This window comes from Pseudochaenichthys georgianus, chromosome 3 (genome assembly GCF_902827115.2).
Source record: "Pseudochaenichthys georgianus chromosome 3, fPseGeo1.2, whole genome shotgun sequence".
Taxonomy (NCBI): Eukaryota; Metazoa; Chordata; class Actinopteri; order Perciformes; family Channichthyidae; genus Pseudochaenichthys; species Pseudochaenichthys georgianus.
This window is the reverse complement of record NC_047505.1, coordinates 51,155,100-51,170,979: the sequence shown is the minus strand read 5'-3', so window position 1 is coordinate 51,170,979 and position 15,880 is coordinate 51,155,100. Positions and strand designations below refer to the sequence as shown.

The 15,880-nt window shown below is 40.7% G+C and overlaps 1 protein-coding gene across 1 annotated transcript in view; it reads right to left on the bottom strand.

The window, feature by feature from the left end:
- LOC117442784 (golgin subfamily B member 1-like) overlaps positions 1–15,880 on the bottom strand; it is a 51,310-nt gene that overhangs the window by 18,037 nt on the left and 17,393 nt on the right. The window contains 8 exon segments of the mRNA XM_071202735.1: positions 3–422; positions 425–1,019; positions 1,405–1,509; positions 1,592–1,760; positions 3,039–3,148; positions 6,549–6,682; positions 8,838–8,961; positions 10,520–10,626. Coding sequence (XP_071058836.1) covers positions 3–422; positions 425–1,019; positions 1,405–1,509; positions 1,592–1,760; positions 3,039–3,148; positions 6,549–6,682; positions 8,838–8,961; positions 10,520–10,626 — 1,764 coding nt within the window.

The following is a 15,880-nucleotide window of genomic DNA, read 5'->3' as shown; positions in this document are numbered from 1 at the left end:
TTTTAATAGACCTCTGAGTTTGGAGATATTTTCAGATTTGCCTTCGAGTTCATTGCTCAGTTTCTCCTTTTCTGAGTCACGGTTTTGCATCTCAGTGTTGAAGTTCTGCCTCTCCTCCTCAGCCTGATTATCTGTGCTCTTCAGTTTGTTTTCCAGTGTTGCTATGGTTTCCAGTTTCCCCTGTATGTCCTTTTTGATGTGCTCCTCACTCTGTACCTGCACCTCTAACTGTTTGGACAACGTCTGCATTTCGTGATTGTATTTCTCCACCTGAGCCAAGAGTTTGTTCTGTTCCTCTTTGGACGATTTCAGTTCTTTCTCATACTTTTGCTCCTTGTCATTAAGCTGCTGCCGTGTCTGCTCGCTGCTGGTGTTTTTGTCCTTGAGCTGCAGAAGGAGTGCTTCTGATTCCTGCTGCTTTGTGTGGATAAAGTCAGCTGCTCCTGAAGTGAAGCGATATGCGTTTCACATTCAGTAAGATGGTTACGCTGGCTCACGATCTGCTTCTGCATCTCCCCTCGAAGGTCCTGAATGGTTTTCTTATCTTCTTCAGTTTGCTTTTTCAGATGTTCCACCTCAGTCACCTTACACTCGCTTTCCTTTTTAGCGTTGAGCAACTCCATCTCAGTGTCTTTGAGCTTCTCCACCAGCTCTGTGATCTTTCCATCCAGATCTTTCTGCTCTGAAGTCTGCGACTCTCTGAGAATCATGGCTTCCCGCTCTACTTTACTCAGAGCAGTTTCCACACGGACCAGGGTCTCGTCTTTGAGTTTGATGTCTTGCTTCATCATCGTGACCTGCTCCGCGTACTCCGCCATGTTACCGGAGAGCGTTGATATCTCTTCGTCCTTCTCCAACACGACATCTTTAAGTCTGTCGATTTCCCGCTCACAGCTCTGAAGGTCATGAATGAGTTGGGCTCGTTCTTCTAAGTGGGCGGAATTTAGTTTGTCCAGCTCCTCGCTGGTCTGATCGAGCTCAGATTGTAGAGCTTCGATGGTGACTTCCTGCTTTTGGGCCTGAAACGAGGAGATAAAAAGAGTGATGTGAGGCAAGAGGATATTTATCACAAGTCCAAAGTCATATTTGATTAGCTCATATCACATATTCTTTATGGTAGTGTCAAGAAGTAAAACATAAATGTCAATGTATGCAATTTAATGCAATGAATGAAAGGTCGCTCAGAAGCATGGACGGTTATTGTAACAGACTATAAACAATACAAAATCACCAAAATCAGATACTAAACGACCAAAAAGAGATACAAAATGACCATGAGAGATACAAGACAAGATAACAACAAGAAATGCTGTATATAAAATGGTCTAAAAGAGCGGGAAATTGACCAAAAAGCGATAAAAAAACAACAAAAACTGATTGATATTCTCATTTATAAAATCTCACCTTCTCCTTGAGCACGCTCAGCTTCTGAGTGACGTCAATCACTTCTGACTTCAGCTCTGAGCACTGTTTCTCTGAGACGCTGCACTTCTGAGAAACATTCTCCAGCTACGGGACAAAACACAAGAAATACACAATTACACTCAATATTGAAATGTGACGTATACAGAAATAAGCGGTCAGAACGTACGGTGAGCTCAGTCTGGAGGAGCTTGTCAGAAACGTCTTTGTACTGAGCTTCTTTGTCGCTCAGAGATTCTCGCAGGCCGTTGATGAGCTCCAGTTTCTCCGACGTCTTGGCCAGCGTGTTCTCCTTCTCGATGAGCGAGCTTTCCAGACACTCCTGCGTGTTGCTCAGTCTGAAAAACACCATCATAGTGACTCTGATAACACTTCAAGAGTAACTTCAAGGCAAAACTGTAACAAGTGTTTATGAAACTCACTAATATATACATTTTGACATATTTGCTGTATATGTTTTGTGTAGTTCTGCACATTTTTAGATGGAGTGATACTTTAATCATCCCAAATTGGGAAATTATGTTGCTTAATTATTTGACGTAAACTTTCTAAGTTTATCTTGATATATTCCATACTGAATGTTTTTTCCTTCATTATTCCAGTATATAACATATTTAGAAATAGGCTATTTGAGATAATGAGTCATTTATCTTTTGGTACTTTAAGTACATTTTGATGCCTTTTGTACTTTAACTTAAAGGAGACCTATCATGCTATATTTGAATAATATATTGTAGGGCCATACCTATATAAGGTATATTTATACGTTTTCTTTTTCAAAATACCAAACAGATGACCATGCCCCCCTGCAAAGGAGGGGGCGAGTTACGAGTGTCATGTTACCATGCTGTTACCATGCTGTTACCATGCTGTTACCATGCTGTTACCATGCCGTTACCATGCCGTTACCATGCCGTTACCATGCCACCGTTACCATGCCGTTACCATAATTGTACCATGCTGTTACCATGCCGTTACCATGCCGCCGTTACCATGCCGCCATTACCATGCCGTTACCATGCCGTTACCATGCCGTTACCATGCCACGGTAACCTCTCATTCCACTGATTGGTGGAGAGTTGGCCATATAGGCGGAGCTCCTCGTCACTGATGTCAGACTATTTTCAAATCTGTATCAGATCCGTTGCAGCCCCGTTTTTAGAGATTTGGGTACGGAGGAAAAGAGAGAGGGTTGTGTTTTCTGACACGTGGTGAGTTCCCTGGAACACCGGGGACACGTATTCATGTATAAAAGACGTACACAAGTGCATTTTGCATGATAGGTCCCCTTTAAGTACATTTTGATGCCTGTTGTACTTTAACTTAAGAAAGCTTTCGAATAATGGACAAATACTTTATTACTATTCAAGTGATATAAAAAAAAGGCAATCAAACTATGTGATCAGATATATTTCAATGTAGGAAAAGGAAGTAAGAGTGATTTGGTGCGGAGAATAATGTTTTCTCTCAGTGATTGTGCTGTTAACTGTTTGTTTTTCATGTATTGTGTCTTGATATTTGTCTGTTGATGTTACACATGGAGCTGCTGTGATGAAAGTCAAATGTCAGACTTGATCTGACCATTAAAGTGTTATCGTATCGTATCCGTAGCTTACCCTTTGAGCTGCTCGTTGAGGCTGCTCACCAGCAGCTGATGTTTCTCTGCGTCTCGGCTCTGTTGACTCCGGACGCTGGACAGCTGGCTCTGAAGTCTCTCCGACTCGTTCTGAGGTGGCAGAAAAACACACATGAATATGCAGAGATTTGATAAAAAGCCACGGAGAAAAGACTCACTGCACACAGAGCAGGAAGACGAGAGGAGCTGTGTGATTCATACTCACTGCTGTTGACATTAGGGCTGCAACAGTTAACTAATGATGATTATTTTTACTGATTTATTAAGTCTGTAGTATATTGTTCGTAGGCCAGGACTTTTCCACAGTTCTACAATACCTCATTCAGATATTTTCAGATACTTTGCCTTCACCGAATGTTCCTTTTACTGCGATTAGGATGTTGTTAGACCATATGTGATAAAACAATAAATTGATTGAGCAGCCCTAATTGATAACAGAATATTTCAAATCCATTTTCCCCATTTATGTGGAAATAATACACTTTTATATTCAAAGATGGGAGTGAAATGTGATTAAGGACACCCGGTGAGTCTGTGACTTCATATTATTTTGAAAGTCAAACGACACACCACACCGTTAGCCGTCACCGCCAGAGGTGCTCTCCAGCGCGCACGCACGCACGCACGCACGCGCACGCACACACACACACACACACACGCACACACACACACACACACACGAGAGGCCACACACACCTGAGGGAACCAATATGGCTGCTCATCTTCATCTACATCAAACGTCACCTGTGTTAGAAGGGTTTGTTACAAACTCCTAGTCCTCAGGGGGGAAAACATGCAGCTCACTCATCGTTTCCTCACGAGGCGAGTCAGGATTAAGAGTTAGATTTCAGTGTGAGAGAGAATACTTAGAGGTCCCCTATTATACTGTTTTTCATCAATATATTACAGGTCTCAGATATATACAGAACCTGTCTCTGATTGGCTGAGACACCAAACATCATTGCAGCATTACCCATAATCCCCTCTGTTTCAGCCCTGTTTCCAAAGTGCTGATTCTCTGTCTTTTTACTTCAGATGAAAACAAGGAGCCCCTCCCCACGCCCCTCTGAGAGACATTTGGTTACAGAGAACTCAATGGAGCTCTAGAGGAGATTCAGGTGATAAGGTGGGGGGGGGGGGGGGGGGGGGTTACCTTGGTTGCTGATTGGCTAATGGTTACTCAAGACAACACATCGTTATGACATCATAAAGTGGCCAAAATCTGATCAGCTCATTTTCAGACAGGTTTTTATAGAAATTGATCAAAAAGAGAGAGAATCTTTGTTCCTGAAACTTTCAGAGTCTCTTTCCACAGAGGGGACACATGTTGATGTAGAAGAGACACGAAGAAGAGGGGACACATGTTGATGAAGAGACATGAAGAAGAGGGGACACATGTTGATGTAGAAGAGACGTGAAGAAGAGGGGACACATGTTGATGTAGAAGAGACGTGAAGAAGAGGGGACACTTGTTGATGTAGAAGAGACATGAAGAAGAGGGGACACATGTTGATGTAGAAGAGACATGAAGAAGAGGGGACACATGTTGATGTAGAAGAGACGTGAAGAAGAGGGGACACATGTTGATGTAGAAGAGACATGAAGAAGAGGGGACACTTGTTGATGTAGAAGAGACATGAAGAAGAGGGGACACATGTTGATGTAGAAGAGACATGAAGAAGAGGGGACACATGTTGATGTAGAAGAGATACATGTTGATGTAGAAGAGACATGAAGAAGAGGGGACACATGTTGATGTAGAAGAGACATGAAGAAGAGGGGACACATGCTGATGTAGAAGAGACATGAAGAAGAGGGGACACATGTTGATGTAGAAGAGACGTGAAGAAGAGGGGACACGTGTTGATGTAGAAGAGACATGAAGAAGAGGGGACACGTGCTGATGTAGAAGAGACATGAAGAAGAGGGGACACATGTTGATGTAGAAGAGACATGAAGAAGAGGGGACACATGTTGATGTAGAAGAGACATGAAGAAGAGGGGACACATGTTGATGTAGAAGAGACACGAAGAAGAGGGGACACATGTTGATGAAGAGACATGAAGAAGAGGGGACACATGTTGATGTAGAAGAGACGTGAAGAAGAGGGGACACATGTTGATGTAGAAGAGACGTGAAGAAGAGGGGACACATGTTGATGTAGAAGAGACATGAAGAAGAGGGGACACTTGTTGATGTAGAAGAGACATGAAGAAGAGGGGACACATGTTGATGTAGAAGAGACATGAAGAAGAGGGGACACATGTTGATGTAGAAGAGACGTGAAGAAGAGGGGACACATGTTGATGTAGAAGAGACGTGAAGAAGAGGGGACACATGTTGATGTAGAAGAGACATGAAGAAGAGGGGACACTTGTTGATGTAGAAGAGACATGAAGAAGAGGGGACACATGTTGATGTAGAAGAGACATGAAGAAGAGGGGACACATGTTGATGTAGAAGAGACATGAAGAAGAGGGGACACATGTTGATGTAGAAGAGACATGAAGAAGAGGGGACACATGTTGATGTAGAAGAGACATAAAGAAGAGGGGACACATGTTGATGTAGAAGAGACGTGAAGAAGAGGGGACACATGTTGATGTAGAAGAGACGTGAAGAAGAGGGGACACATGTTGATGTAGAAGAGACACATGTTGATGTAGAAGAGACGTGAAGAAGAGGGGACACATGTTGATGTAGAAGAGACACATGTTGATGTAGAAGAGACATGAAGAAGAGGGGACACATGTTGATGTAGAAGAGACATGAAGAAGAGGGGACACATGCTGATGTAGAAGAGACATGAAGAAGAGGGGACACATGTTGATGTAGAAGAGACGTGAAGAAGAGGGGACACATGTTGATGTAGAAGAGACGTGAAGAAGAGGGGACACTTGTTGATGTAGAAGAGACATGAAGAAGAGGGGACACATGTTGATGTAGAAGAGACATGAAGAAGAGGGGACACATGTTGATGTAGAAGAGACATGAAGAAGAGGGGACACATGTTGATGTAGAAGAGACGTGAAGAAGAGGGGACACATGTTGATGTAGAAGAGACACGAAGAAGAGGGGACACATTTTGATGAAGAGACATGAAGAAGAGGGGACACATGTTGATGTAGAAGAGACATGAAGAAGAGGGGACACATGTTGATGTAGAAGAGACATGAAGAAGAGGGGACACATGTTGATGTAGAAGAGACATGAAGAAGAGGGGACACATGTTGATGTAGAAGAGACATGGAGAAGAGGGGACACATGTTGATGTAGAAGAGACATGAAGAAGAGGGGACACATGCTGATGTAGAAGAGACATGAAGAAGAGGGGACACATGTTGATGTAGAAGAGACATGAAGAAGAGGGGACACATGTTGATGTAGAAGAGACATGAAGAAGAGGGGACACATGTTGATGTAGAAGAGACATGAAGAAGAGGATTTTGCATAACAGGAGACCTTTAACGTTCTGGACGCTGAGGTTACCTGAAGCGTCTCGATGCGAGCTTGCAGCTGCAGTCGGTCCTCCAGATGTTGGCAGCGCTCCTCCAGACTCAGGATCTGCTCCTGCAGCTGGTTCCTCTCCAGCTCCAGCTCCTCCACAACGGAGCGCAGCCCGTCTGCAGGCATCAGAGCAAAGGTGTGAGGGATGAGACATAAAGGAACACGAATCAGAGAAAGGCCTTTAATGGGGAGGCGGCGTTACCCTGGATACAATCAGCATCACGTGCATTTCCACTGCATCTTTCTGAGTCGCCACATTTGACTATTATGACTGATTTTTGTACGCATTTGTAGGGTGCTATTTAATTTAATCAAACCGCAAAAACAACTGCCGATTCATCCATTAAAAAAAGACTGTCTTTAATCACCGATACATTATGCGACAGGAGGGCTGCAACACATTCAATGTTCTTTCTTTCATGTCTTGTTTGATGTCTAGGTTTTTTTTATTAACCTTGAAAAATCCTTAATACAAAAAATGGATTGATTGGATGAAAGGAGTTAGTCATTATTTACGAAATACACTTTAAATACTACATGTATTAATACTTTGTTCTTCATTATAGTAAATTACATTATTGTGCTCATGTTCCCAAATGTCGGGAAAAAGCGGGAAAAATCTACAGGAAAGATTGAGTGAGTGGGAAGTCAGTTGGATGCAAAGTGTGAGGAAACTATTAAACACGGGGTCATTAAAAGACATTCTGTGTCAGGCGTTGATTAAAAGACAAGATGAGAATTCAAGAGTTCAAGGTTTTGCCGCAAACAACCAGAAAATACATCGGACAGATTTCCATTCAGAAACACAACTTCCAAAATTATAATTTGCAATTTGCTTTTCCTACATGCCGATTTATTTTTTGATTGCATGAACGGCAGAGAAGAAAAGACAACCAGCGGGATGAGAGGAAATGAAGGAAAGTGAAACATGCAAAACGATAAAAAAAAAACTTACCACGACGGGTGCACGTTGTCACCTACATATGATCTCGCAACAATTCAATGCATTCAGTCGACCAATCCAAAACAACACTAGCCAGCTCCACCAGCATGCACGTGTCCAAAGAAACTTCAAATGATGGAAATGTAAAACGATGAGTGTCTCTCTCGGTGTTACACCAATATTCCCAGAGTTAGTTTAATAAATGTTTCAAATTAGTTTCAATTGAATTTGTTAGGAGAAATAAGACTTATCCCAATAGAGATCACCCAGTTCTTAGTTCACAATATTGGCAGGTTAGATGAAGAAAAACAAAAACCACCACAATTGCTCAATAGGGAATGGGAATCGCAGTGCATTCTGGGACGTGGTGGCCATCTTTGAAAATAGCATCATTAGCTTTCAACAGTCATCTGTCTGTTTTAACCAAATTGATTGAAGTCACCACCGCTAAGCTAAAGGTGGCTAATGTTGGGCTATAAAGGAACTACAGCACGGTCACATGACTTCACGTCACCACCGCTAAGCTAAAGGTGGCTAACGTTGGGCTATAAAGGAACTACAGCATGGTCACATGACTTCACCTCACCACCGCTAAGCTAAAGGTGGCTAACGTTGGGCTATAAAGGAACTACAGCACGGTCACATGACTTCACCTCACCACCGCTAAGCTAAAGGTGGCTAATGTTGGGCTATAAAGGAACTACAGCACGGTCACATGACTTCACCTCACCACCGCTAAGCTAAAGGTGGCTAACGTTGGGCTATAAAGGAACTACAGCACGGTCACATGACTTCACCTCACCACCGCTAAGCTAAAGGTGGCTAATGTTGGGCTATAAAGGAACTACAGCACGGTCACATGACTTCACCTCACCACCGCTAAGCTAAAGGTGGCTAATGTTGGGCTATAAAGGAACTACAGCACGGTCACATGACTTCACGTCACCACCACTAAGCTAATGGCGGTTAATGATGAGCATGATGACGTTTAGTCGTCTCATTTAGACGCTTTAGGCAACCAACTTTTAAAATGTACCAGTGGGCTGTTAACTGACGTATTTTATGTTGTGGAAGAAAACGTTAAAATGTCTTCAGCTTATGTTAACCACAGACCTTATATCAGGATAACAATCAAAAATACATCCAGAAAACGCTAAAATCCTGACTAATAGCTCTTTTTCGAATAATTCCTGCACCACTCTTCCCATTCCCTATGAAGTAAGTTTGGAGTGTTATGGTGAAAACGACAAAATAACCCAAAGACACTTTATCCAGAGTAACGTGCGGATGTGTGCATGCCGGAGTAAACTGTCCAGCGGGTCTCACACCTGTGTCAGGAGAACTGAACTCGGGCCACCAACCTCCCATGTTCTCTCCCTCCATCTCGGTGGTGCTCTCCGAGGGGCCGCGAGGGTCCTGGAAGGGGGTCTGCCCGTCAAACTCAAAGTCCTCCTGCAAGAGGGAGACACTTGATTAATGTTCAAGTTCAAGGCTTTTATTGTCATGTGTACATACTGTAGCTACAGCGCAGTTATGACAATGAAATCCTTAGGTCACAGGCTCCTCCCACAGTGCAACACACTAACACAGAAACAATAGTGCAAGTAAATACAATAAAATATAATATAATATAAATAGTGCAGAATAAAGTGTAAGTAATTAGATATCCACTTAATTATACAATTAAAGTATGAATTATACTTGTAGAAGTAGTGCCATAAGAGTCTCTATACAAGTGATAACTAATCTGTAAGTTAATGGGTGTATGGATGTTCTTAGTTCAGGTGTTTGACAGTCTTATGGTCTGTGGAATGAAACTGTCCCTGAGTCTGGGGGTTTTCTAGCTGTGATGAATCTCACACAATAACACAGATAATAGTGAAGCACACAACGAAAAGTAAACTGAAATAAAGCGGGGGGAAAGGCAGAGTTGGAGAGCGGCAAAAGACACGGCAGCGTTCATCACCGGCGCCATCTTTATTCGAAGGCAGGCAGGCAGGCAACACAGATCCATGTGCATGTTCTAATGGATCTGTGTTTCTCTTTTGATCGTATTTGGTTGCCGCTATAACACCTGCATTTCCCTACAGGGGTTATTTGTATCTTATCATGCATTAAGTCAGGTCTGTCAATGCCGGAGAGAGAGAGAGCAATTACGTCCTAAACAAACTGAAGACCCATTCATGCCCAAAGATGATTCTTAATTTCTACTTCACTGTTTCTCAATTCCTGTTCGATGGCTCTCTCTGGCGTAAATCAAGGGACAACCATGATTTATGTGCACCATTTTATAAGCATTTAACCCCTGTTCTCCATGTTCTGATTAAGTTTTGTTATTGCTTTGTTCCATGTCCCTCGTGTTATGCCAGAGAGAGAGAGAGAGAAAAAACATTGACCAATTACGTCCAGAACGTACGCCCAAACGTCACTGGTTCTCAATTCCTGTTCTCGATTCAAAGGCAAGGCAAGTTTATTTTTATAGCACCTTTCAACACAAGGCAATTCAAAGTGCTTTACAAAAATTACAGACATTAAGCACATGGTATTTAGAAACAGTCGTTAAAAAGCAAAGGTTTTATTGTCATATGCACGAAGCTACAGTGTGGAAATGGCAATGAAATTCTTCTGAGCTCTTCTATGGCGTAAAACAAGGGACAACTATAATGTATGTGCACAATCTTTCATAAACAATACACTAGGGCTGCTCAAATAATCGTATTTTAATCGCAATTACGATTATGGCTTGCAATGATTACGAAAACAACGTAATCGAAATAAAACAAATTATTTTTTATTATTATAGTTTTTTCAGTTGAATTAAACTTAAAGTTCAGGGTAATGAACTGTTAAAAACATACTGTTCACATTTCTCCAATAAATTGATTAAATGGATAATCGTTTTTAATAATCGTGATATCAATTATTGACCCAAATAATCGAGATTATGATTTTTGCCATAATCGAGCAGCCCTACTTTACACACATATAAGCACTTAACCCCTCCACCCACCTGCAGGCTCCGTTGAGCGGGCGTGGAGAGCTTCTTGCTCCGATGTTGGCCGAGACCCCGAGCTTGAGTCAGCTCCTCCTCCAACTCCTGCTGCCGGCTGGCCAGTGCTGGATCGGAGCAGCCAGGAAAGAACCAGTCATCCTCAATCAGTTTTGTGCCACAGGGAGAGGGGGGGGGGGTGTTTATGGATGGAGGGGAAGTGGTGGGTGTAACAGTAGTAAAATGGTAGGGAGGGACAGAATGATGTAAAGAGGCTACAAGAAGACTATTTTCTGCAGAGCTGAGGTGGATGGTGTTTGATGAAGAGGGAGGTGAGGCACTTTCAACACTACGTATGAACTGACATATGAACACAGTTATAAAACAGTGAAGGCAATAAGAGAGACAGAGAGAGTAAAGGGCGGAGAAAGAGGAAGTAAAGAGACGTCCACAACAAGAACAAAAACTATCAATATAGGTATACCGTGTGGATGTGAGCCACTGTGCTTCATTTACTGATCGTAGTTTCATGTCTTCATACTTTATCAGGTCAATCGCCTTAAAGAGGACATATTATTTTGATGCTGCTGTGTTTATTGTATTTTGTAACTGGCACAACAATTTTCCTCCGGATAAATAAAGTCCCATCTATCTATATATCTGTCTATCCATCCATCTATCCATATATCTATCTATCCATCTATCTATCTAGCCATCCATCTATCCATCCATATATCCATATATCTATCTATCCATCTATCCATCCATCTATCCATCCATCTATCCATATATCTATCTATCCATCCATCTATCCATCCATATATCTATCTATCTATCTATCCATCTATCCATATATCTATCTATCTATCTATCCATCCATCTATCCATCCATCTATCCATCCATCTATCCATATATCTATCTATCTATCCATCTATCTATCCATCCATCTATCCATATATCTATCTATCTATCTATCTATCTATCTATCCATCCATCTATCCATATATCTATCCATCTATCCATATATCTATCCATCTATCTATCTATCTATCTATCTATCCATCTATCTATCCATCCATCTATCCATATATCTATCTATCTATCTATCTATCCATCCATCCATCTATCCATATATCTATCTATCCATCTATCCATCTATCCATCTATCCATCCATCTATCTATCCATCCATCTATCCATCTATCCATCCATCTATCCATCTATCCATCTATCTATCCATCTATCTATCCATCTATCTATCCATCTATCCATCTATCTATCCATCTATCCATCTATCCATCTATCCATCTATCTATCCATCTATCCATCTATCCATCTATCCATCTATTCCATCCATCTATCCATCTATCCATCTATCTATCCATCTATCTATCCATCTATCTATCCATCTATCCATCTATCTATCCATCCTATCCATCTATCCATCTATCCATCTAATCTATCCATCTATCCATCTATCCATCTATCCATCTATCCATCCATCTATCCATCTATCTATCCATCTATCTATCCATCTATCCATCTATCTATCCATCTATCCATCTAGCCATCTATCCATCCATCTATCTATCCATCTATCCATCTATCTATCCATCCATCTATCCATCTATCCATCCATCTATCCATCCATCTATCTATCCATCTATCCATCCATCCATCTATCTATCTATCCATCTATTATGCTCATTTTCCAGTTTCAATAGAAGCATGAGCATCTGGATTTTTATTTCTCCAAATGTTGATTTAGATTTACAATATCAACGTTATACACTTTGCTTTTTTCCAGGTGCTGTGAGTCCCATAAGCGAGACTTCCTGCACAGATTCTTCCGGTTTAAAGCCTTCAAGTTGCTCAAAGGGAATACTTATTTGAAAATGTAATTTATTTATACATTAATCATTTATATATATTATCCTTTTCTGAAATGTTATCTGTCCCATCCAGGATTTCACGTTTATAACTGTTGCTGCCAATACCCGAATTATTAAAAGGTGTTATCTTAATCATCGTTTCATGAGTTTCAGAATAAGTCTACAGTAATTAGCTCAAAGCAGACCCGAATAATAAGTAATGATGACCTGTAACTTCTGTTAGTTGCTATTCATGAATATAAGATGTAAATAATCGTATAAATAAAAAGTAAGAATATGAAATCAGTTGAAAAGTAACTTCCACTGTGTGTTGTTCAGCACCATGTCGGAGAGGAGAGATGCTTTACTCATCCAGCCTCCTGTACCGAACAAAGACACATTTGTATTTGGATAGATTCTGATTGTCTGTCAGCGTTTCCATCGTTCAATTGATCATCGTTAAGTTGTGGATGTGGACTCCTCCCTCCACTTGAGCTTGAAGGATTAATAAAAACCATATTTATAGTTATTGTTCTTGATATGGACGGCGCTTTATTGAAACTCCAGACATGTATGCATTAGTTATGTTTGCATAATGGACCTGAGAAACACTTAACAAAGCAACATCCAGGTCAGAGCCATGCACACCTAATCTGCACAGCGAGAGACACACAGCATCACACACGTGGGGGTCAGAGGAAGTGGCTCAACGACTTTAAGCTAAACACACACTTAAAGCCGGAATGTTTTACCACAGTATCTGATTTGATCTGAGGGGGAGTTATATGTGCTTTTGTGGGTTTTCATTTAGCAGCGGAGAGATGCAAGCAGGGGAGTGCCAGATTGGTTTTGGGAGCGAAAAAAACATATTCCCATCTGTTTTGTGACAACAGGCTGATTTTAACGTGAGGGGAGAGGAAGTGGGGTGAGCTCAAAGCAAAGGGAAAAAGAGAAAGAGATCGGGGGGTTAGGCAGAGGTCAGTGAGGGGTCAGTGAAATCAGCAGGTTAAGCAGAGCGTAATCTAAAAGGACTATGCATCTAATACCACAGTATAGCATTGAATATGAGAAAATGCAGCATCTACTGGCCATGAAGAGTGAAATAAGTGTGAAGCACAATAGATGTTTTATTTCTTCTGTGCCTGAATGTCACGAGAATCCTGAAAGCAACTCAGATTTCAGTTGTTATTTGTGTGGAAGGTTAATGTTTGCGTAACTGATTTGCACGGAAAAAAAGTTGTTAACATTTTTTTATGATAGTTGAAATTGCAACTTCCGAAAAAAATTATTTCCTTTTTGTATTCTTAAGGTTGATTCATACGGAATTATGTTTTTTTGTTCTGAGGAAAAAGTTAGAATTCTGACTTTTTCTCAGAACAAAAAAACATAATTCTTTTTGGGAGAAAAAAGTCAGAATTCTAACTTTTTAGAAGTTGTTTTTCAGAACAAAAAAAAAATATTTTCTTTTCAAATCCTCCCAATTTTCTTTTTAATGTGGCCCTAATCCTCTTCCGTAGATTCAAGACGTTTCCATTCTTATGAAAGCCTTTTTTTGTTGTTATATATATAATAATACAATCTTATATTATGTGATTTAAATAATAAAGACTTCTTGCTGCCAAATGCAAGATATTTAGGGTTGCAGGAGAAACACAGAGAAGCGACAGCTCAGCAGAAATGTTAGAATTGTTTAGAGCAAGTTTTAAGAATTGTTAATGAAGCTCCAACATAGATTAGTCTTAATTAAGCACGCTCCTGTTGTCCCACATTAAGACAACTTGTGAGTCACAGTTTCCACTTCAGAGTGCACTGGTATTTACAGGATTTCCAGCAGCACTTGAAAGCAGCACCAACAATACGAGTGAGTTAGTTTTCACGCTACCTATTGAAGCTCCACCTGAATAAAGTCACCAAATATCAAAACACCAGAGGAACGACAGGATAGAAGGAAAAGGCAAAGACGATCTCTCTGTTCTCTGAGCCCGAGCAAATTATCCGAACGATGAATTACATGCAGTGTTCTTTGAGAGAAAGTGTTAAATACTGTATTTCAAATCTTGTTTAGTGTGGGCCTTCTCTTAAGAAAAAACACCTGCATTTTGAAAGCTTTATCAGTAGAATACATGATTTAGATAGTAATAGGATTTTTAAAATGTTAGTCATCCCACCACAAACTGAAAAAAGTACTGTTTAAGTTGTTTCACTATATTTGATACGGAAATATAGTTTAATAATATTTTACATCAACTTGTATACATCTTATTTTAAATTTAATTGCACATTTTTACTTCCTATGTTTTTTTATAATATTTATTTTATTCTAGTTTTTTCTCAAATTGAACAATTGTCCTGAAAATCAGTATTTCTGATTCCGAGTAAAGCTGACAAATTAATTTATGGAACATTTGTTGTTTTTCAAAGTAATTTTTTCATTCAAAAATGTCAGGAAATGCTGTTTTGAGCCAATAATCTCCTGCTGTTCTCTATCAAATATCAAATATCAAATTAAAGCGAATGTTTTTGGATTTGGGACGGACAAACCAAGATATTTAAATTCATCCCCCTGCCCTTTGGAAAGGGGGTTGGACATTTTACATTCACTTTTCTCCCATTTTATTTTAACTTTAATTGCACATTCTTACTTCCTATGTGTTTATAATATATGTTTTATTCTAGTTTATTCAAATGATGTTTTACGAACATCAGTATTTCTGATTCTGAGTAAAGCTGAGACATTTAATGAATGGAACATTTGTTGTTTTTAAAAGTAATATTTTTGATCAAACATTTCACTAAATGCTTTTTGAGCCAAAACAAAATGGAGATCTCCTGCGGTTCTCTATCAAATATCAAATAGAAGCGAATGTTTTTGGATCTGGGACGGACAAAACAAGACATTTTAAAATTAAAATAGTTGTTAGTTGCAGCATTAATGATTTTGATGAGTTACTCATTACTTATTTTAGCGTGGCCAAACCAGAAATTAAGAGATGGGAAAAAGAGCACAGAACAACAGAAGAAACAGGAAAAGAAAGGAAAACAAGATGGCCGACAGTGCAGCGGGTCACTGTTCTGCCTGCAGCTCGCCCCCCCCCCCAGAGGAAGGTGAATGTTGGGGGAAGCTGCAGGCAGAACAGTGACCCGCTGCACTGGAGGAGTGGGGGGGGCCTGCATGCACAAAACTGATGGGAAACTGTTCTGAGAGGCTGCTCCCATCCCTGGAGCGGGGCAGGAGCCGGGGGGGGACGGGGGGGGGCGCTCGCCAATAACAACGGTTAGGACGGGGAGGGGGGGCGAGAAAACACAAATAATGTTGAGTCAGATAGCAGAGGACATGTGATTAAACAAAAACAATATCCTTAGGGCCGGTTTCCACATCGCACCTTTTTCTGAGCGCCGGCGTCTTTTTTTAATTGATTCCAACGAGAGCGAATGCTATGGGAAGCGACCGGCGTCTCTGAGCCAGTGACGACATTGTAAACATTTTATTAAGAGCTTGTTTCTTTCCGTG